This window comes from Zonotrichia leucophrys, chromosome Z, assembly GCF_028769735.1.
Source record: "Zonotrichia leucophrys gambelii isolate GWCS_2022_RI chromosome Z, RI_Zleu_2.0, whole genome shotgun sequence".
In the NCBI taxonomy this organism is placed as follows: Eukaryota; Metazoa; Chordata; class Aves; order Passeriformes; family Passerellidae; genus Zonotrichia; species Zonotrichia leucophrys.
Window position 1 is genome coordinate 42,568,507 of NC_088200.1, and position 22,925 is coordinate 42,591,431.

The 22,925-nt window shown below is 37.9% G+C and overlaps 1 protein-coding gene across 21 annotated transcripts in view; it reads right to left on the bottom strand.

Moving 5' to 3' along the window:
- Positions 1 to 506: 506 nt before the first annotated feature.
- The window catches only part of MPDZ (multiple PDZ domain crumbs cell polarity complex component), a 95,102-nt gene continuing 72,683 nt past the window's right edge, over positions 507 to 22,925 (bottom strand). For 19 of the 21 annotated variants that reach the window (XM_064735096.1, XM_064735095.1, XM_064735078.1 and 16 more), the window contains 19 exons: positions 22,292 to 22,488; positions 17,398 to 17,489; positions 17,043 to 17,133; positions 16,617 to 16,697; positions 15,982 to 16,074; positions 15,816 to 15,890; positions 14,283 to 14,460; positions 13,352 to 13,497; positions 12,953 to 13,036; positions 12,653 to 12,846; positions 12,249 to 12,396; positions 8,872 to 8,958; positions 7,399 to 7,495; positions 6,951 to 6,994; positions 5,776 to 5,898; positions 4,893 to 4,997; positions 4,663 to 4,775; positions 3,528 to 3,651; positions 507 to 2,763 (listed from right to left, as the gene is read on the bottom strand). In XM_064735096.1, coding sequence (XP_064591166.1) covers positions 2,617 to 2,763; positions 3,528 to 3,651; positions 4,663 to 4,775; positions 4,893 to 4,997; positions 5,776 to 5,898; positions 6,951 to 6,994; positions 7,399 to 7,495; positions 8,872 to 8,958; positions 12,249 to 12,396; positions 12,653 to 12,846; positions 12,953 to 13,036; positions 13,352 to 13,497; positions 14,283 to 14,460; positions 15,816 to 15,890; positions 15,982 to 16,074; positions 16,617 to 16,697; positions 17,043 to 17,133; positions 17,398 to 17,489; positions 22,292 to 22,488 — 2,219 coding nt within the window. In that variant the 3' untranslated portion in view covers positions 507 to 2,616. The remainder of the gene's footprint in view (positions 2,764 to 3,527; positions 3,652 to 4,662; positions 4,776 to 4,892; positions 4,998 to 5,775; positions 5,899 to 6,950; positions 6,995 to 7,398; positions 7,496 to 8,871; positions 8,959 to 12,248; positions 12,397 to 12,652; positions 12,847 to 12,952; positions 13,037 to 13,351; positions 13,498 to 14,282; positions 14,461 to 15,815; positions 15,891 to 15,981; positions 16,075 to 16,616; positions 16,698 to 17,042; positions 17,134 to 17,397; positions 17,490 to 22,291; positions 22,489 to 22,925) is intronic. The other 2 variants (XM_064735081.1, XM_064735085.1) reach the window with 2 other exon arrangements.

A 22,925-nucleotide genomic window follows, 5' to 3' on the forward strand; every position in this document is an offset into this window, starting at 1 on the left:
AACTGCCCCACAGCACCTTAGAGGACTCACTCCTGTGACTGGAAAGTTGCATTGAAAACAAAATGATACAGAAAACCAAACATCCTAAGCCTGAAAAGTCTATTACTACATGGTCTAGTGCATGGCAGCCACTAAATAGTGGTCATGCAACAATTTCCTGGCAAGGGGCTTGGGGGAGAGCCTGTTCTCTGAGCCCCAAGCTCCATGGCCCACTATTTTTGTCCCTCATGGCAGATCCCATGCCTGAAGGAATGGTTTTTTTAACAATAATTAACGCTCTGTTACAAAAAAGCAAGACAGCTTCACAGTTTCATGAATTTGCTAAGAGTTTGCACGTGAAGATAACATCTTTAAAAAAAATCAATTTTGAGAAGACGCTTTAAGGTTTACATCAAGAGTAATGCCTTTTTTCAACTATTAAATTGTTTTGAAATAATCTTTTGCAACAGAATGAATAATGCAAGCATGCTATTATAAAGCAACTAGTAACAAATCCAGCACTTCACTTCATCAAGACAGTTTGAAATTTATTAATTTAAATCCCCCATTGTGACACAAGAGCAGTAACAAAATAGCTGTACACTACTTCTGTTACAAATATAGATACTATTTAAAGTGACTTTACATACTCTAACATAGGCATTTCTCACTCTATGCAAGGAATAAGTACAAAAGCAATTCAATAACAGTAGCATCCAGCAATGGTACCATCTAGTTTACTGCATCTTAGCCTACCACAATGTAACTACTAGAATAGGTAAAAAGACAAAGGGTGGGTTTTTTTGTTAATTCACTTACACATAGGTATCAATTTGTTAATACTATTTGACAGACATGCCTAATACTGCTTTTGTGACCCACTAAAATGAATGCCAGTCTTTTGTATTATCCCCTAATAATAGCCTGACCATTGCCTGCATTTTCAGTTCATATTTCTTGTAAATGGTAGTTGAAATAACGGCCTTCTTGCAAAAATTCCATTTTTGCTAATTAACACAAAGCATCCTCCTGCTAAATATCATACTAGTTTGACAGGTGTCTTCCTCTCTCAAAAGACTCAGCTAAATCTTTCTGCAGGAAAATAAATCAAGGGAGAAGCATGCTTTATCTGTCAGATACCTAAGAGCATGGCAGGCAAGGGCAAGCAGGTTACAATCAGCTAAGTGTTTCATTGAGTGCAGTTTTTAGATAAAGTTTAGGTAACGAGAAAGTGATGCATTTATTGACCATGCTGCTGATCAAAGAAAGCTCCACAGTTGCACTGTACTTACTAGATGCTTTTATCCGTGCCTCTAAAATTAATATCCCCAAAATAATAGTTGTAGCTGTCAAAGCTCCTCTTCTGCTTATTACTGATGCAAAACCTCACTACTGTCTTACTACTCACCTCCACTGTGAGGCATTTTCAGGTCTTTACCCAACCTGAACCCATCACTCCTGGCTGTATGCCTCCTCAGTTCAAGGAGGACTCTACCTTTGCTGCTAGTGATAATGGCAGCAACACCATTAATGTCAATTCCTTCCACACTGGCAATATCCAGACATCCGCTGGCAGCTAAGCAGAGCTGCTCTGAGAGTTTTGTTCAAGGCTCTGAAGCAAACAGCTTGCAGAAATATCTGCACTGACCCTGTACATGGTGTTGCACATTGGAAGAGGACAACCTTTGCTTACAGACACTTCATATCAGAAAATTTGTTTTCACCCATAAGGACTATAAAATATTCCTACTTTAAAAATATAGTTCTTCTAATACTGCAGTTGCTGGGCATTCTCAATCACCAGGAAGTTTCCACTAGTAACGGATTTTTCAGCCCTGAGCACAAGTCCCACAAAACCCACAAACAAAACAAACAAACAAAAAACAAAACCATCATCACCACTACCAACAGACCCCCCTGACACCAAAATAATGAAACCTTCAAACCTAAGCCAAGTGAAACACAGCGTTCTTTTTTTTTTTTTTTTCAGATACACCATGACTTATAAAAATTTAAACACACAAAAAGACAAGCAAAAAAATCCACCCAGGTCACCAAACTAGTTTCTCCTATTGAGCATTGTGAAATAATATGGTCATTGGACAGTCTGGGTTGAAAGGAACCTTAAAAATTGTCTAGTTCCAAAGAACCATCTAGTCTATTAACCATCTGCCTCCAGACTACATACATTTCCCCTTATCTCCCAAATCTCTGATTTAGTAATATTTTCTTTCTTCAATAAACTTATTCCTGTTTTCTGCCTACTGCTACCCCTGCAACCTCCATGCTGACTTGGTGAATTTATCATTTTTCCAACATTATTTAAATATGCAGCCTCTGCTTCTCAACTTTCTTGTGTGGTTATTAATGGCAACATTTTTTTTTTGTGGTGAATTACTAATAGGAAAAATATCCATGTGTTTTCATTGTCAACATAATTTCATTCCAGTGGTTTGACAGGAAGAGAAGTACTTCTAATGTATACAAAACAATGGTTAAATGTTATTTTTCTTCAGTGTTGTAACACAGTCCTGTGAAGCTGAAAGAGCAAGAAGACTATCCAAACATTTCCATTTCTTTACTATGTGGAAAGTAAACAATATTGTCTTATTGACCCAAGCCTGTCAGGCAGCCAGTTCATGACAACACAGTCAAAGTGACTGTTCCTTTGGTCCTTTTCAGAATAGCAACTGCTTCCTCGTGAGTCACCCCTTCTAAACTCTGCCCATTCACAGCAATGATTTGGTCTCCCCTCTTGAGGCGTCCGTCTTCTGCTGCTGCACCCTGGAATGATAAAACAAGTAACTGCAGACTCACACATTTCTTTTTCTCCCTGACACACAGTCCTGAAAACAGTCCTGCAACATTTTTCTTTTTCAGGGATACGGACAAAACCAATTGCTGAGAAGACTGCCAATTTTGCAATACACTCTGCCCAGTCTAAGTTCCACATGTAGAAATTGGAACTACATGATTGTTTGGTTCCCTCAACCCTGTTTTTCCAGTTAGTGTAAGATTAAAACCCTAGTATTATAAAAGTAACATTTTCAAGACCTGAGAACTTTTCACCAAATAGTGCAAAAAGACAGCTTTATAGTTTGATATACCTTAAAAATTTAGCATTCGTGATTCCAGTTTTCTCTGACTCTTTGTTGTTTCCTAGAGCCATCCAAATTACCAAATCCAGGTCAGCATCTGAACTTCTCTGAAGGTCCAGTCTGAGTTCAATAAAACACTTTCGTCTACTACCTGAAGTAAACATACTCTAAATATAAGGCAAGGGAGCTTTTCTTCCTAAGTATTACACAATTCAAGTCGCTACAGGCGGACAAGACTCTGCTGATAGGTTGAATCATGTATATTTGGATATTCTCAATCTTTTGAAGACTACAGCCATCAAATGCTGCAAGCACATTTTGATCAGCCTTTGCACTAAAGAGGGAAAGCTGTGAGAAACTGTAACAATCTTTTGACTGCAAAACCAGGACAAGATTTACAATAACTGCAGTGAACTAATAAATAGATTGATTGGACAAATTTCCACCTACCTTTGCAAACACTGTCTTCACATAAATGGGTAAGTCTCCATGGGGACTGCCATAGCCACCCACAATACTGAAGCCAAGGCCATCTGGTCCTCTGTCCAGAGTAATGGTCTTGTACTGAGGAGGTCTAAGAAAAAGGAAAAGAGTATTTTGTCTGAACTTCGGATTTAACACATATAATATTCAACAAAAAACATTACTCCTTCTAAGCTAACCAATATATTTTTCTTTCCACTACAACTACAAATAATTTTGTTATAAAGAACTGGCTATTGCAGTTAATGTAAAACTCTGTAAACTACCTAATGCCCACATTATTATAAGAAAGCAGCTATTTCAATACACAGCTCAGGGCATAGTTATGGCTGCTATGTGCCACTAATAGTGGTTACTAGTGAACTAGAGAATTATTACCAGTATCTCCAGATTCCCTAACATCTACTTTAAAAAGCCTGTAAAGCCTAAAGTAAGCTCAAATAGCTTATGCTATTAAGGTTGAATTGCTTCTCTCCTAATAGACGACTGTGTATTTGTATATATGTGTTTATTATATAGATCATTTATAGGTGTATTTCCACACATATATTTTGATAGTAACAAATTTTGGAATTCTACTTTTCAAAGTAGGTATGTGTGGCTAAAGAATACTTCTTCTCTTTCCCTTTTCCTAAAAGAAAGAATGCCTCAGATTTATGACAGAGTTTGACACAAAACTTGTTTACATAATGCACTTTGCAGAATACCAGAAGCAGTATACCTTGTGTACCAGAAACATCTGACACTCCTGATTGCACAGCACTAGAGAGCACAATACAGAAACACAGATACAACAGTGGAAAAAGAATTTCTGGGCATATCAATTAATCCTAGCTACCCAGCCTCAGTGAAACAATAGAGGCTGTAGAAGAAATCAGATCACACAAGTCTACAGAGAGTCAAAAAAATTTGCATCACAGCAAATTTCATCATGAAAAACACAGAAGAGGACCTATGGCCCACAGGTCTTATGTATACCAAACATGTTAATCATGATTAAGCCAAAAATGCCACCCACTATTAGGTAGATTTGTAAGGTTTATAGGTTGATTATCATCCAAAGTAACAGGCTACAGAGGCTGTACATTCTATAGTTACTGACCCTAAATCATCCTGAAAAATGCCAGTTGAAGTTAGGCCTGAAAACGAAAGACTGGGCGTAGGTGGATCCTGCTGCTGACCAGTTATGACACTCACTTCTCCTCCAGCTACAACCTAGGAATAGACGTTGGAAATCAGTGGCATAAGAATGCTGACACTAAAATAGTTCAATGTAGCAGCTGGCAAAACAGTACTCAGAAAATATTCAAAATGTCACTGAGGATTTTTTACCTGCAACTCAATAGTGCCTGAAGCATTTTTTAAGATATTAACAGCTTGGGAATGAGTCATGCCCTCAGTAGATGTTCCACAGATGCTAACAATCCTGTCCCCAACCTACAGAAGAAAATGTAGAAAATCTAACTTAGTTACATAGATTTATTTGTCACTTTCAACAACAGCAGAACTACAAATGGCCCAGTATGAAGGCACGTAATTCAACATTAGAATTAGCAAATTACACTGGTTTAGTGTAATCAGTGTAAAATGTACTGATGCTTTACAGAACTGATCCTAAAACTGTAGAAATATATGTTAAAAAAAAGAGATGCATTTTGCATGTCACCTAAAGACAGGCAGACTGATGTAGCAAATTATCATCAGAGATTCTGTCTGACTTCATCTTGAAATAACATTTTCTAAGAAACCTGAGCCAGGTTTTGGTGCAGACTGGATACAGCATGCATTTAAGTACAGCTTAAAAATCTTTAACTCAGAGCCTAAAATGTACTCTCTCTATCCTAAGCATAGAAAACACAAGAGATAAAACAGACTGCACACCTACATTTGCAGGAACGATCACTACACTCAGCAATGGCACTTGTTTATAGAATGCATGCTTCTGAACCACTTTCTATGCTTTTAACTTTCACAAGCTGACAAACTCTAAGATCCAAGACTGCTTTAGGACCCCCTTTCTTAAGTTAGCACATGTCAGCAATTACACTTTCCCATGCCACCAATCTGAGTTCCTTTTTCATCAATCCAAACAGCAAGAATTCTTTGCACAGCCAGAAGCACTTATGACTGTATCACTGAACTGCTAGTTTACTGCCTGTCTAGAGTAATCACATTACCCATGCAATCTTTACAGCCTTCTTAATAATTAACTTACTCTTAATTTCTGAGTCTGAGCTGCAACTCCATTCGGGTGCATCATGGCAATAAATATAGGAACATCTCCAAGAGGACTTCCTACACCTCCAGCAATGCTCACGCCCAGTGAATCTGTAGGGTTCTGTTACAGTAATGAAAAAAAGATTAATTTTTCTGGAAAGAAAAACACAGAGAACGGCAGGCTTACCTCAAAAGATGGCTAAACTCCCTATTTTATGAAGATTAGAATTCCTGTGTCAAGCCAGTTTTTAAGCTTACACACTTTGCATTACATCAAGAAAGCAGAGAGACCAGAATGGATATTTCTTTCTCTCAGTGGTAGGAGAAAATTTGCTGATTTAGTTGTGTGTTTTATCATAACCAAACTAAATAATTACAGAATTCAGCACCTGACTCTTAATGTCAGCACAGAGGTTTGAGTAAGGAAAACCAACGAGATGGCATTGCTGTCCTTAGTACTGTCTATATGAATATCCTGTTATGAATCTCCTGAAGACTAGAATTAATCTTTATGCTCCCCCTAGTGCCCAAATGATGAAGGATGAAACCAGCTGCCTACCCCTGTACCACACCCAAATACCTCACTGGAAAAATTGCTATTGCAAACTGCTATTTGCAGATTCTACTATTAAAAGAATGACTGAATACAATCCATGTAATCAAGTGAACTAGATGCCAACCAAAAACATATAAATATTTTGGAAAAAAAGATGCAGTCTGTGACTAAGCACACATGCATAATGAAGGTGACTGAAGTTCACACTTGAAAATCTGGCAGCTGTCATGCAAGAACCTACTAATTAAAAATATGTGTGAAGAAAAATATCAAATATCAAAAAACAGTCTTCCAACTTTGGTACAATTCCCCTGACTTTACCACAACAGAATCTGCACTTAACTCAATCTGGTAACAATAAAACTAGGTCCCAGTATCTCTTCCTTCATTTACTTTCAACACAACTCACAAAACATGATACCATAAGTCACACTACTTTACATAAAAATATAGGCAGTGCAGATTGTACAGTCCCAAACTGAAAAGACAGACAAATTAATGTCCTGTTCCTTTCCTAAAACAATGAATAGGCCTAGACTTACAGCATGCTGTAAAGACACCTATTAAAAACATCTACAACCTATTCCTGATATGTGCCACTGCATGCTACAACTTACCTTTTTTATTTCAACTGTTCTTAGTCCCTGTATTTCAGGAGCTGCTGTCAAATGAATTAAGATAAATTAAAAAAACAGTTAAACAAGCATTCCTAGAAAACCTTTTTAATAAAGTCATACAAATCACTATGATGATTCTTTCTGCTTGTTTGTTATATACATTTTAATCTGATTTTTATAGTGACCATCATTACAATAATTGGATTGAAATACTTCTAGAATAGATGAAAGAATCAATAATTTTCTCCGTTTAAATAATTTTTGGAATAAGACTGCTAAGCTCAAATGGAATAGAAAAACCCATTATTTTCTAGCAATACTATGATCAGAAATAACTTTGTTCTAAATTTAAGCATCACATAGTTATAACATAACTACAACAGAAAGATCTTGGCTACCAGTTCACATGTATAAAATACTGAAAGCACCAAAAAACTCTACAACTTACTGGTATGCCTCTTCAGGCCACTTTCAAAGACCTCAGGTGCACCAGACCCAGACACTGGGAAACTGAAGGATGAGAGACTTCCACTTCCTTCACTGACCTACACACAATGTTAGAGTGGGATTAGAGACAAGCTTCACTGACCCAGGTACTAAAAGTAAAACTGTAACTCACTGTATTAATTTTATTTTCTGCAGTATTTTATTTTTTTTTGTGTCCAGTTAAAACTGAGTCAGAGAACAACACAAATTTTTTTGGTCACTGCAGATAGCTCTTTTCTGAAGCATCATTGGGTCAAGAGAGATTGTACTTCTACAACCCCATGCAAATCTTTGAAGCGCTTCTTCTGAGGGCCAACAAGGTCCTGGTATTTGCACCTTCTATCACCTTATAGAGATCTTCTACTGCAAGTTAGCTACAAGTACCACAGTAAGGACAGAATACAAAAGACAGATATCAGTACGTCCTCATGTGGGCTCTCAAATGTTCAGCTACTGCATCAGCTGCAGCTAAAATTAGGCTCTCCACTCAACTTGACCTGCACAATTTCCAGGATGATTTTCACTACACTTGAAGGGCAAGTAAAGGAACAACATGGTTCCCAGTAAGAATAGTCCACTGACTGTGACACACTTTTCAAAACATTCAACATTGTGAACTTCATCTTAGAATAAGATCAGCCAGAGTCTGCACGTTTTCAAACTATTTAGCAATACTTATTCTGAAGATAGCCTAAAATGTCAGTCCTATCTAAACTACTCACTTAAATTTTAATTATGTCTTAAAACTATTTATATTTAATACATGATAATTTTCATCCCCAGTTCACAATCAAGGGAAGCTATTAAGGTAATTTGTGAGCTTTCAGAACCATAGTTCCTACTGGATAGAATCACAGTACAAGCTGTTATACCATAGAAGATGCTTTCAAATACAGAAATTGATTTGAGATTGTAACAACTCACCATCAGACCAACAATAAAATAAAGAGAAGTCTGACGGAAAGTGCACATGTTTCCTGCTTCTGGCAGGCAAGATTACAGTAAGGACATGCAAGGAATGGAGAAATTCCCTATGCTTACTGAAGCAAAACTCCACTGCATGCCAACTACTCAGACGAGTTTAAAGTTGATTCTAACTTCTTCTGGTATTAATGAGAACTGGAGTTCTCCATGCTTCCAAGCTGGAGTCTGGAGCAAAGTCATTTCTGGATTATATTTTTCGCTGGATCGTGTCTATAACAGATACAATTTGCTAAACTGAACATAAAATGGCTACTGAAGAGCTGCAAAATTTTTCCATCTCGGATCTTGCATGTAAAAAATAATTGTCATAATAAAACAGATCTTTCTATTTAACATTATTCTTTATTTTATTCTTTATTCTTTAATTATTTATTATCTTTACTCTTTCATTATTTAACATTATTTCTCCTAAATTAACCAGTTTTATAGTTACAGTTTTATAGTTACATACCTGGCTGCTCTGGGATGTTCTCCTTTCAGAGTGAAATGGCCCAGCTTTTATTCTTCCAACCTCTAGTCTTACTGTACCTAAGGAACACTAAAGAAACAGTTACCTGTAACATATCTCTCCTCTTTACAAGAGTAAAAACTACAATATTTAAGTGACTTTCTAGAAAGTCGAGGAAGAAAAAAAAACACATGGACAGGTGGAAAAAAAACCCCATGGACTAGCAATCCTGAAATGAGTGCTTTGCAGACAGAGTTCATGGCAGGACCAGTGACACACACAAAGCACACCAAGGTACTCAATAACAAGCACTGTATTTTTTAATACTGGATTAATCAGTATTACAACGCAGAGATGAAAATCACACAAGAGGAATAATTCTATTACATTGCACTTAATAAGGAATAGCTTCTGAACTGAAATGTCAACATATAATTTTTACAATAAAAAGTAAAACCATTGCATCAAAGTCTTAATCATTGTTTATCTTAATATGACTGAGAACATGGTAATTGAACTGGAAGTTACTCATCTCTCTCTAACTTTTGAAATTATCTGTTACTCTGGATAGACACCAATATAACAAAGAAATTTTGGGCAGAAAATTTCCTAAATATCTATAGTTTAAGTGAATTTTCTGCCTGCATCTGACTCCCAGCAATAAGCTGGGTGATATGGATTGATTACACATCGGAAGTCCTTTCACTAGCCTTTAAGATCTTAACTACTCTATTGAGTATTCACACATCTACATAAATGCATGGCTCAGAAGAAAACTCACCCTTCAATTAAATATTTCAAATCAGGACATTATTTTGAAAAAACAGAAAAGTTGTTACCACAAGGCTAAGAAAATGAGACTTTCAACATAATACAAGTAGTGTCAAGAGAAGACGTCGATCTGCAATGTATTAATAAAGAAATTTCAGTTTTGCTGCTATTTTGATTTTTTTCTTTCACTGGGAAGTTGTAAGAGGAAACTTCTGCATTCAATTAATTTAATAATACATGAGGTTGCCTTTATTTGCCATGATTTAACTTTATTACCCTAAAAGTGATTCATGCATTTGTCAGAAAAATCCATAGTACTAGGCCAATATATCAAAACCAACCAGACATATCCATTCAAACAAAGTTTCAATACCTCATATCCTGTTGCTATTCTCTTAGGAATGACACTAAAAAAGATTTATTACTAAATTGCTTTTTATTTTATAAATAATGTTGATTTCTCAATGTCCTGGAAAAGACCTGATCAAAGCTCAGGCAAAACCATTCTTCTCCGCTTGTATGAATTTAGTCACATTAAACCATATGGACAACTCTTATTCAAAGTGGAAAATGGAGGAAATATGTACCTAAAATTACCACATCCTCACGAATACACAAACCCGCAAATGAGATTTTAGAATTGTGTAAAACTAGGAGCTAATACTTTCCAATGGGACTCCTGAATAAATCAATTCACATTTAGTTTTACTACACCTTTCTCCCTCTTCCTAAATTCTCCCATTTGATAGATCCAGTAAGTTTAGTGAGAGGAAAAGCTGATAGTTTTTTTACATACTTTAGGGGATACTTCAAAAGAAACACTGCAAGAACAGACAGAATTCTCAGACCGATGACACATTCTATTTGTATCATTCTACTTAAAATACACAGGAATTTTCCAAAGATTATGAAATAATTTTCTAGCAAAATACATTTTAGGTAGTTCACGACAATTCACTCTAGATCCTACCCTCACGAATGAAAACCTAATGGACAGCTGAACAGGAAACAGTGACTGCCTACATGTGAGTGACCATGTTTTATTCCACTTACACTACGTGAATGAAACAATTATTAACAATAATATGTCTAAGGAATTTTAAAAGCCCATTCCTCAGGGCTATGACAATTAACTACAAGTACTACTACTGACCAATGATGAAGTACTTAAAACTTGAATATATGAATGGTAAGTGGAATCAATTATATACTTCAAAATGCTTGTCAAAATGAAACAAATTTCCCACACATAAAGGCATTTTTATTCAGAGGAGAGGTACAGCATGTGAAGAAGAAATGCTGTGTTCTTAAATAAAAATCTATCGTGTAAGAAAGGCAAAGTACTATAACCAAATAAGAGTACACTAACAAGTTCAGTGTCACAACATAGATCCTGTTCCGGCATTCTCACTAATGGACGCAGACTGAAAATACAGAAGTTCTCATACCTCACTTTCTGACCATTGCTCTCCCCTAGGACCCCTGCTCCCCAATAAATCCAAAATCTCAAGGACCAGCTCAAGATCTGAAAAAATATACCTTTGAATCTGAGTGTTAAGAAGCATGACCATGTGCCTATGTATCCAAGAGACAGCTACAACTAGCAACCGGTAATTTTTTTCCAGTGAAACAAGTTTTCCACTGAAAATGTTGACTCAGTGGAATCCTTACCATGCAGCATGTCTCAAAACTCTGGACTGACAAACAGACAAGATGGTTAACCAGCTGGATTTCTTGGCAGACTACAGGAAATATTGTAAATCTGACTTCATTCTGATTTGCAAATAGAGGAAGGACATCCGAAAAAAAATTATCAAGAATAGGTTGGCTCCAAGAGCTGCAGGTAGTTACTTCAGCAAACTCTGAGAAAGCAGTTTCTTACACCAAAAGCTTGGTAACTGAAAAATGCATTGTAGAATTTAATGGATGTAAGGTGGTACAAAACAAACACAATAAATAAAAAAGATTCATGTCTCCTAGTAGACCAAGTTATTCAGAGCCCCATCCAACGTGGTCTTGTACACTTACAGCGACGGGGCATCCACAGCTCCTCTGGACATTCTATTCCAGTGCCTCACCATCCTCGTTTCATCTCCCTCCTCATTTCTTTCATTAAAGAATTTAGGCCTAACAACTAATTAAACTTACTCTTTTGGTGTAAAACCGTTTCCTCTTGTCCTGTCACTACAGGGCCTTGTAAATAAGCTATGAAAGTAGTCATTTCTAGCGCAACTACTCTGCTGAATTCTCCATCATTCAAAGTCAGTTCTGCATATCTTTCTGAAAATGCAAAACAGTTAACCAGCTATCAGTGTGTTCGACAGAACACAGTGTTTTCAGCTGTTCTAGGAAATTATATTCTATAAAGGTCGTCTATCAGCCCCTTGTTCATTAATATATGACTTTCTGCATCACCACTACTCCCAGTTTTATCAGGCAAAGTATCAAAATCTGAGTGCTCTAGATTTCAGGAAGCTTAAAGATGGATCCCCAAGTCATCTCACTGACATCTCAGTAACAGTCTCATCTCAGTCTAAATAAAGTTAAAGCTTTCACAAAACCTGAATCTCAGTTTTTCACTCTTATCCATCTTCTCTTTTCCCCAGTACCTTTAGCAAAGCTGCAACAGCCTCCTGGTTAGCATTTCGGACATCTTCTCCATTCACTGTCAATATCTGGTCTCCTTGCATCAATCTCCCATCTGTATCTGCTATTCCTCCTTTGACGATGTCTGACACAAACACACCTGTGTCATTTCTGCAAGTACACACATGAATTTTATATTAAAGTATTGTTTGATGGCAATGATTATGGCTTGCTATTGGGAACACAAATAAACATTGTCTCATTTTTCTCTTGAATAACACTGGCTTAGTTCCTCCAGGGAAGACTGGTTAGCTTAAGCACAAAAACAAGATGCATGGCCTTCAAGCCCACAGGATTCTGAGCACCAAACCACAATGAAACATGATAAGCAAGTTCCAGACACTGAATCTCCAGGTACATTACATACCTCTTCCCAACAATACTCAGCCCAAGGCCTTTACCAGGCTTCTTCTGGAGCTCTATATTCAGCACATCATACATGTCTTCTTCCTTGTACTGGGCTTCATCTCTGTACACAGTCAGGCGAACTTTTTGGGGTGTCTGACGAAGGACATTAATGGCCTCATCATGTGTGGCATTCCTGAGGTCAATTCCATTCACCTGCAATGAAAGTGTACAATGGCAAATCATGCAGCACCTTCCAGCAGACAAATACAAAAGGCTTAGCCAGCAATGAAAACAAAAACAACCAAAGAAATCACCATGCCTCTAGTATCTGATCACCAGCCCACAGTCGTCCGTCTTTAGATGCTGCTCCTTCTTCATATACCTCATGGATAATGATTGCTCCCTGACAACAAAAACAACATCAAAATTTCATGTTGAAAGAACAGCCACCATTTTGAACCAAAAGTAACTGAAAATTGCTACTATAATTCATCAGGTAAAAAGTCATGGAATGAAAGTCAGATGTATGATGAAAAATGACTAAAATATTTATGAAGCTCATTTTTACCTTTAATTTTAGAAAGGGTTTTTTCTTGGTTTTGTTTCTTTTGTGTCTTTCTATAAATACTTTAGAAACAAATGACAAAAAATCTCTTCTATCAGACTTTATTTTCATTACTGTTATTTCACATGAGTGACACATATTTTTCCAACCAACCAGCAAAGTGTCTGCTCCTCCAACAATGCTCAGACCAAGACCAGTCCTTCCTTTGGAGATATCAATGGTTGTTTCACATCCAGGAATGATGGGACAAGTAGCTGGGTCAGAGGTTAACATGGCTGGAGTTGAAGACCTGCTTGTGTCTAAAACAACAATGAAACACCCTGGTTACAGTAACAGCATTTTTCAGAGTTCACTGTCAGCTGTATAGTAGTAACTGAACACCTGATCCACAGAGAATGATGCTCCCAATTCTCCCTCCTCAGAGAAATACTATCCTGTAGTTTTATTTGCCATGCCTCCTGTAGTTTTTATGCCTTCAAGTACTTGGATTATAGTCCTGACAGCCAAGGCAGATATTCTACACAGCATACTCTATTTAGGATAGAACTTAATTTAAACATCTATATGATGAGTGCATTACTTGAATTATTATTAACTTTGAAATGTCTTGCTTAACCAATGACTATCATCCATCAGAAACATCTTGATTCTCCACTCTGAAGGAGAAGAGCCAAATGTGGCTAGTCATAAATGGCAAGACATTCTCAACCATCCTTTTTTTTTTGCAAAAATTGACATGACTTTTCTCCCTCACCTAAAGGAATGCCTTTCACTTAGTTCTAGACAACCATGGCAGAGACACCTGCTGCATAACTGAGATGGAGGAGAAAATCTTTCATCCTCCTGCCTCTACAACAGGAAGCCAAGAGGTAGGTCTTCAGTATGGGGGCACAATGCTTTATTTATACATACATGAGTATGTAATCTGGAAATACCAGAAAATGCAGGAGACAACTCAGTGCACACAAAAAGGGAAAACTTACAAGCTGGGTCTTTGTTTTTATGTTACAACCCCAGTTGTAATAGACACACATAGGTATACACAAGGAAATACACACATAGGAATACACAAGGAAAACAATACTTTTGACTGCTTCTGGTTCTGGTGAGCTGGAAGTTGGGACAGCTGCTGCAAGTTGCATATTCCTCTTCTCTGCTGGGACAGTGCTGGGAAGGGCTGGTGCTGTGGTCAGGTTATCTGTCTCTGCTGGGTTGATTGTAAGCCTCACCACAGATTTGGATGTCTTCAGGAGACCAATAAACTGAATGATAAAGAGAAAAGCCTATGAAAACTGTAACTGGATTGTTCAGTTGCAAACCAAAAATAAAGTAGAGTAACAGTTCTGCAAACTAGAGCTACTTGTCACAATCTTGCAGGTTTTCTCATAAGGAACAAACACAAATATTGATGTTTTTTCTAAGAAAACTTTTTCCATGAAACTTTGCCAAACTACAGTAGATGACAAAATGGCAGTCTTTCAACTGTTTCTCTAGATAAAATACTGTATTGTATAGCAATCATGGGAGAAACAGAAGTGTTGCCTTTTAATGCTGGGTGGAGCCCAATTCTGATCTCACAGAAGTCAATGCCGAAATATCTAGTGAACTAAAGAAATGTTCAACTGTCATTCTGGAAGAAAAACCTGAAAATACTACCTGAACTATGGAAGGGAGAGATAGACACCAAGGTGTAAGGGAAAATCTAGTTCAAAGAGATACTGAAGACCCTCCAAAATCAATTGCCATCTTACAGAACAGACACCAAATCCTCTTGAGACTTTACATTTCAGTAGAGATATTTTCAGAAATTACTTACTCAATCTCTGTTCTTACAAAGCTTATCTACCCCTACCTCCTTACAGGCAACTTCACTATTTCTTACTTATTTACTGCCTCAGAGATAGCAGCACACCAAAGAGTAAGATTGATGCTCTCCTAATTGCCCTTTAACAAACAGAAATAATCTGCTCATGCCTAAAGAATCACTTTTCTTGGTAGCAAGGTGGGTGCAAGAAAAACAGCCTCCTTGATTTACTACAGAACACAAATTGAGTTTGCAGAGCTAGAAGCTAGAAATAAATCTTGTTATTTAGGAATGGAGATATTTTTCTACAAAGGTTTGAAATACCATGCTTGGAATATAATGAGACTGTTACTACAGACAGTTCCCATGGATAAGCACAGTTTATGACTTGATTTACCACTGAAACAACTCACTCATGCAAATTTACACATATTAGTTTTACTGGTTCTAACACCTTTAAAGTGGACTAGCTATGCAGAGTCATTACTGAGCAATAATTCATGGCTTTTATCACACTACTAAGTCTCTCAGTCATCAGATCTGAACTACAGGGAAAATAAAATCACATTCGAAGCAGAGATAGGAGGATTCATGTAGTGCATTAATGTAAAATAACAGCTGAGCTATAAATTTATTAGGCTTTAGCTTATTTCGCAGTAGTTTTCTTTTCCAGACAGTGCCTGCAGATCTTTGATTTTTTTAGTCAGGTTTGAAAATTAAGTATAGTCATGAGAACCTCACTAATTTAAGACACAATCACCTCCTACATTAAGCAGTGTGCTTTCTGTAACACTCCTGACACTTTAGAAGCACCTTTTCAACAGGATATCCCACAACAATTTCATCATCCACTGCCAGAATCACATCTCCAACTTTTATACGTCCATCCTGGAAAAACATTAAAAAAAAATATGAACTATGAATGCTACTCCAAAAAACATTCTTCATTCCCTTATTAGATTTTAAATGTATCTCACACCTTTGCAGCTGCACCATGATCTGTTAAGCTTTTAATAACTACTCCATTAGTTGTGTCTTCTTCACTAATGGCAATTCCAAAGCCTCCTTGATCCTGGGGCAAACAGAAAATGCAAATGGTTAAATACTGTGACATCAAAATGTTAGAATACAATCACTAAAGACTAGTGAAGCCTGCTGATATATCAAGTCTGAGGTTCCACAATGCACCAATATTTTTGTTTTAAACAATTTCTGGAATAGGTTCTGCCAAACAAACAGTATACCGACTACCAAGATAAATCTGAAATACTTCTAAATTCAAATCCATTCCTTTGAAATCTACAAGGTAAACTGTTATTCACTTTTTACCTTGAACAATTAAGGCATTGATTTCACCTGAGGAACCATCAGTAGAGATGGTTATAAGAAGTTGGGCAAATAGAACAAAAGAATACTTCTTCCAGAGACACAAAGCAATTAGCAAATCAAAAACAATCTTTCTGTGAGGAAAACTTTGAGATCCATTCCCAAACAGGAAGAGTAGATCTCTAGAAATCTCTTTTCCAGCTTCTAGTAACTGAGAGTCTGTTTGCTGTAAGAGGGACAGCACTACAAAATTGAATGGCTATTGACTGATGTAAATTAAGTACATACCTTAGGAAGTTCCACATACTGAATGTTTTTACATGAACTTAAGTCAGAAAATGCACTCGGGTTTGCAACACTGATGTCAATCTAAGAGAAAAATAAAATGCAGCTGTAAGTGACTATATCCAACATTTTGCACTAAAACAAAGTAGTGCGCAAATATTTAAAGCGAGTCTGCTCATTTTCTAGTTCCACCTAAGCTTCTAAAACTCTATTGATGGGAATATTAGACTTACTTCATAGTATGGAAGAATATAAAATGAAACAAAATTTATGACAGCTGTATTAAATTTAGCAACTTTACTAAAATCTCACTTGTTTTTCTATGAGTTTCCTTTTCTTTTACTGTATTTTCTAAGCAGACAGAATCCTCCTCAATCCAGAACAATGTTAGTATTTTGGTCAAATAAGAAAAACAAATATTTACTTTACCTCTTGATGTCGAAGTGTCCCTGAAGTACACTGTGAAGCCTCTACTGACTTTGCAGGGCAAACAGCCATCTGATTTACTGCATCCTTGTTTCTGCAATATATTCAGTTAAAGGATGTAATAAGAAGGTAATAGTACTGCCCCATATTTCTTAGGACAAGTTTAAGTCCGGTTCTTAATTTCTCGCACTCACAGTACAAATATCAAAACAGAAAACTACAAGACATATTTAACAAGTAGTAAGATTGTCTTCAAAAGTACATCTATGTTACCAAAATTAAAAATAACAAACGCTATGTGCAACGTGAGCACATTAAAAATTAAACCCTTTCAGCCAAATCTTTAACCAGAACTTACCTGATAAAGATTACTTTAACTTTAGATGGCGCGCATTTGATTATTGAAGAAGCATTCTGATGAGTCCTTCCATAAAGGATTTGGCCATTAATCTAGATAAGGAAAAGCAGCAATTATTTATCAAAATACTTTAATTCCTTACACTTAAACTAATTTTTTAGCCTTAAAAAAATCCGTATCACTGACTAAACAGCAACTGTATAAAAATAAGAGTTATGTTATATCTTACTTTCACTCCCTTTTTTCAGTAAAAATATTCACCATGGTTTGACTTCAGACTAACACTTTCACAGTGCTAAAAATGTCATTCTCTGAGTTATATTGGGTTGACCTGGCACATGATCTATTTTCACTTGCCATTGATCACTTCATGACTGATGAGGTGATTAAGCAGGGCCATGGGAAATTCTAACCATAACAAATAAATGAATTGCTTACATCCTGCAATGAGATTGCTATTCTTTATTGAATCTCGGGCACTTCAAATCCCTGAGCCAGGCACTTTATACACAGAAGTCTGAACACTGGTACATTTAGCAGAGTTCTAAACAAGATTTGAGGAAGAGGGAAGGGGATGTACTAAGGAGGCTTCTTCTCATAAAGTGAAGAGGTTGATAATCCAGCTTAAGTGCCTCTACACCAATATGGGCAGCATGGGTAACAAGCAAGAGGAAATGAAACCTGTTCCTCAATTGCACCAGAATCATGCAATTCAAATCTAGCTAGACTCATAGATACCTAGTGGGATGAATCACACAACTGGAACATTTCAATGCAGGGCTACAACCTTCTCAGAAGAAAGAGGCTGGGAAGAAGGGGCAGCTCAGGAGCTTGTGGGTAAAAATTAAGGACAGCATCAGTGAGGGACACCTTGTGGCTGGGGTCTACCACAGAGTGCCTGATATCTGCAAGTCTGTTGACTTCTTGCTTGAGATACAGAAATCATCATGCTTGCATGCTTTCATCCTGATGGGGGATTTCAACCACCTGCATGTCTGCTGGGAAAGTGGTACAGCTGACTGCAAGCAATCCAGAAGACTGCTGGAGTGCTCTGAGGACAACTTTCTGGTCCCGGTATTGGCCAAACCAACCAGAGAGGCAGTGTTACTGGACCTGGTGCTCACCAGTGCAGATGACCTTGTTAGAAAGATTGAAATGGAGGCAGCCTTGGCTGTGGTGACCATGCCCTGCTTAAATTACTGATCGCAAGGAACATGGGCTTAGAAAAAAGGCAGAGTCAGAATTGACTCTTATCTTTAGAATAATGGACTTCCATCTGTTAAAAGAATTAGTGGATGAGATTCCCTTAGAAACTGTCCTTAGGGACAGAGGACTCACCAGCGCTAGTAGCTTTTTGAGGATTCTCCATCCCCATGTGTAAGAAATCAACTTAGGCAAGCTGGAAACCAACATGGCTAAACAAGGATCTGCTCCTCAAATTAAGGAGTAAGAAAGAAATGAATGGCCAGTGGAACTAGGGACAGATGATCTGGGAAGAGTACATAGATATGGTTTGGATGGGTTTAGAGATGGGTTTAGGAATATTAAGGCACAGAAGAAAGAGGCTTTGGCAAGGGATGCGAAGACAAATCAGAAGGGGTTCTGTAAGCAGAAGTCAGAAAAGAAAGACAAAGGAGACTGTACCTGCCTAACGATTAAGAATGGACAGTTGGTGACAATGGATATGGAGAAGGGTGAGGAACTCCTATAGTTCTTCACCTCAGTCTTCAATGACAGTCTGGCTTCTAACATCTCTCAAGTTACTGAACCTCTAGGTGGAGGTTGGGAGAAGCAAAGTCTCTCCCACTGTAAGCAAAAAAAGCAAGTTGAGACCACTTGATGAAACTGAATACAAGTCAATGGGGTTTGAGGATCTGCAATCCAAGTTCCTGAGGGAACTGCCTGACGTAGTTGCCAAGGCACTCTCCATCCTACTTAAGAAGTCAGAGAGGTCAGATAAAGTCCCCAGTGACTAGAAAAAAGAAAATATCACTCATTTCTTGAAAGTGGAGAAAGGAACCTCCAGGAAACCACGGACCATTGAGCCCCATCTCTGTACCTGGAAACATCCTGAAGCAGATCCTCATGGAAGCAATGTTAAGGCACATAGAAGACAAGGAGATGATCTCAGCCAGCACAGCCAGTGACACCTGCTTAATCCTCTACAAGGCCTTTGACAAAGGTCCACACAATGTCCCTATCTTCAAATTAGAGAGATTTGAAGGGTAGACTATTTGGTGGATAACGAACTGGCTGGATGGAGGCAGTCACAGAGTTGTGAACAATGGCTTTGTGTCCAGCTGGAGGCTTGTGACAAGTCAGGACTCTGTGCTGGATGGGCTCTTTAATATCTTTACCAATGAAACAGATTAAGAGATCAAGTACACCCTCATCAGATTTGCAGATGACATGAAGATGAGTGGTGTAGCTGACACAATACAAAGATGGGGTGCCATCTGGAGAGACCTAGCCACACTTGTCAAATGGACCTGTGGGAATCTCATGAGGTGCAACAAGTCCAATTACAATTGGGTTGGGACAATCCAAAAGAAGAGTATGGACTGGGAAGGCCAATGTCATCCTGGGCTGCATCCAAAGAGTTGTGACTAGAAGGTCAAGGAATCTGTACTCTGCCCACGTGAGACCCCACCTCAAGTACTGCATCCAGTTATGGAGTTCTTAGCACAAGAAAGATGTGGATCTGTCAGTGCAGCTCCACAGGAGGGCCAGGAATATCATCAGAGGGCGGAGCACCTGTCCTGTCAAGATAGGCTGAGAGAGTTGTGGTTGTTTAGCCTGGAGAAGAGAAAACTCTGGAGATACATTACTGCAGCCTTTCAGAACTTAAAAGGGGCTTAGAAGAAAGAGGAAGAGTAACTTTTTATGCAGCGTGATAGGGTTATGACAAAGGACAATGGTTTTCAACTGAAAGAAGGAAGTTTTAGATTAGATGTCAGGAAAAAACTCTTTACCCAGACAATAGTGAGGTCCTGGAACAGGTTGCCCAGAGAAGCTGTGGATGCTCCACCCCTGGAAGTGTTCAAGGCCAGACTGAATGGGACCAGAGCAACTTGATCTCATGGCTGGCAATTCAGGCCATTGAGGAAAACTTGCAAGTAGACGACCCTTAAGGTCCCTTCCAACCCAAGCCATTCTAGACTCTACACTTGTTATCTGAAGATGTGACCTGGCAATCTCTTTTCCATTTGGTAGAACAGATTAGTCACTGTAACACCTTGAAATGTCTACAATTCAGACAGGAGATGAGCTATCAGTGTGAATTTGCAGATTAAGGCCATTATCTGTTTCCATTTTATTAGTTGCATTTTTTTCCTGAAAAAATGAAAAAAAATGTCTCAGTGCTGAAGTTAACTGAAGAAAAGAGAAATTATTGAAATGGGACAGTCTGGACCTACACAAAGGGAAAGTAATAAAATGTATATAGGTAGCACTAACAGAAGCAAAGACACAGCAAAGCAACAGATGCAAGACACTGTACTGTGGGATGAGCATAACACCAACCACCTCCTATGCAGGGTGCGTGCATCAGACACGGTTACAGGGATTCCAAGTCCTGTCCCTTACACTGGAGTTCACAACCCAAATGCAGCACTCCCTCCGGTGTTTGCCGTATGAAAAATACATGGTCAGGCTGCCAAGTGGGGGGGGATGGGACATGGCCCTCAATGTTGGCCCTATATTCCCAAGCAGCTGACAAACAACTACTTGGGAATATAGGGAGCAAGCTCAGATGTCTCCTCTCAGAAGAGGTTGACGCAATTTCTTAGGAGCAGTCTGCAAGTTTATAGCGTGGACAGTACCCAAGAAATCACAAGATGATAGCTTCAGACAGACATGTGTCAACATGTTTTCAGAATATTCCACCTCTTTCACTTTCGGATTTTAAAAACAGATGCTTCAAGTGAACTGTCTCACAATACTGGAATCTGAAACAAAGTTCCCTCCATTAGACTTGGTCCACAGCGCCAAAAATCTCTTAATTTTTTTTATAGTCTGCAAATTTCAGCCAATGTTATTTACTTTCTCAATGTCTCCCTAAGCTGTTCCCACCATTCCCACTCTGTACCACTTTGCCAGTACATCCCCAAACACTTCCACATAGAGCTTTGAAGTTACACAAAGCAATTCGGTGAGGGTAATGTTACCTACTGCTATTAGAAAGAATGGGAAAAGCTATAGTAGAGAATGCATCTCCGAGTACCATCAACTGGGCTGTGGGAATATAGAAACAAATTATGCTCACACATGTACTTGAAATGTTAGTTGCATGTTTAGTGGTTCAGTCACTCTACTCCACTAGAAAACAGCACCCAAACATATAATGAGTTAGAAGTTTATAATAAAAATAGATCTGTTCCTGTTCCCCCATTTTAATTTCCACATTCCGTGTTACACAATATAAAAATATTCTGCTATTATCACACTTCTAGTAAACAGGGAAGTAATTAGAAAGTCTAGAATACTGCACAGATGGATTGGAGGACTTCAATATTTTTAATGGCCTGCAATTCACTGCCATTCCATACAGCTCAGTAACTCAGAAACAGCTGTCGTCCCACATTTCTATTCAACACACCTTCATTCATAATTGCAGAATCTTCTGAGCTGGAAGGGACCCACATGGATCATTGAGTCCAACTCTTAAGTGAATGGGGCATACAGGGATCTAACCCATAACTTGGTGTAATTATAACCAGGAAAAAATCCACTACACCTATTTGGCATAGATCAAAAGGAAAATCTTATAGCATAGTGATATGAACTTGGATAAACTTGGGATTTCAAAGTCTACTGAAAAACTTACGCATTTCAGCAAGAATCTGGTATTTGAAGTCAGTACATTTGGGCTTCAGTACATATTGCAAAAACTCACCTCCAGCAACTCATCTGCAATCTGCAACCTGCCATCTTTTCCAGCTGCTCCATTTGGATCAATTCCCACTATAAAGACACTCATCCTGGATCGGTCTTTGTTACCAGCAAGACTAAGTCCCAGACCTGTCTTTCCTTTTTCCAGCTCAATCATGTGTAGCTCCCCTGGTAGATTTCCATAGCGCTGCACGATCTTTTCTAAATGTAGAAGTGTAGGGTTAGATTTACATTAGAAAGTTTCACAAGTTACCTAGAATCAAGATCAGTGCTCAGTGTGCAGTATCTGAAGAAGTAGCCCAAAATGGATGATAAATTTTCAGTGTAAAGGACACACTCTTTTAAACTAAGCCTTAGGTGATTTATAATAATATTTCTAGCTTCTTGTTTTCCTTATACCTTCAGAAAATATTTTAAGTTTTCTTTAAAAAAATTCATACACAACGGAAGTAATCTTCTCTCCAGTAACACTTTCAGGTAATATATACTACCATATTGATCACTGCCAAACTGTTACCTGTAGTACACTGAAATTCTTCAAGTCGTCCTACATTGAACTGGAACCAGGGACAAAATCTTTTTTTTTTTTTCTACATGCATCTGACCAAGCACAACTAAAATAGCAACCTTAGCACCCA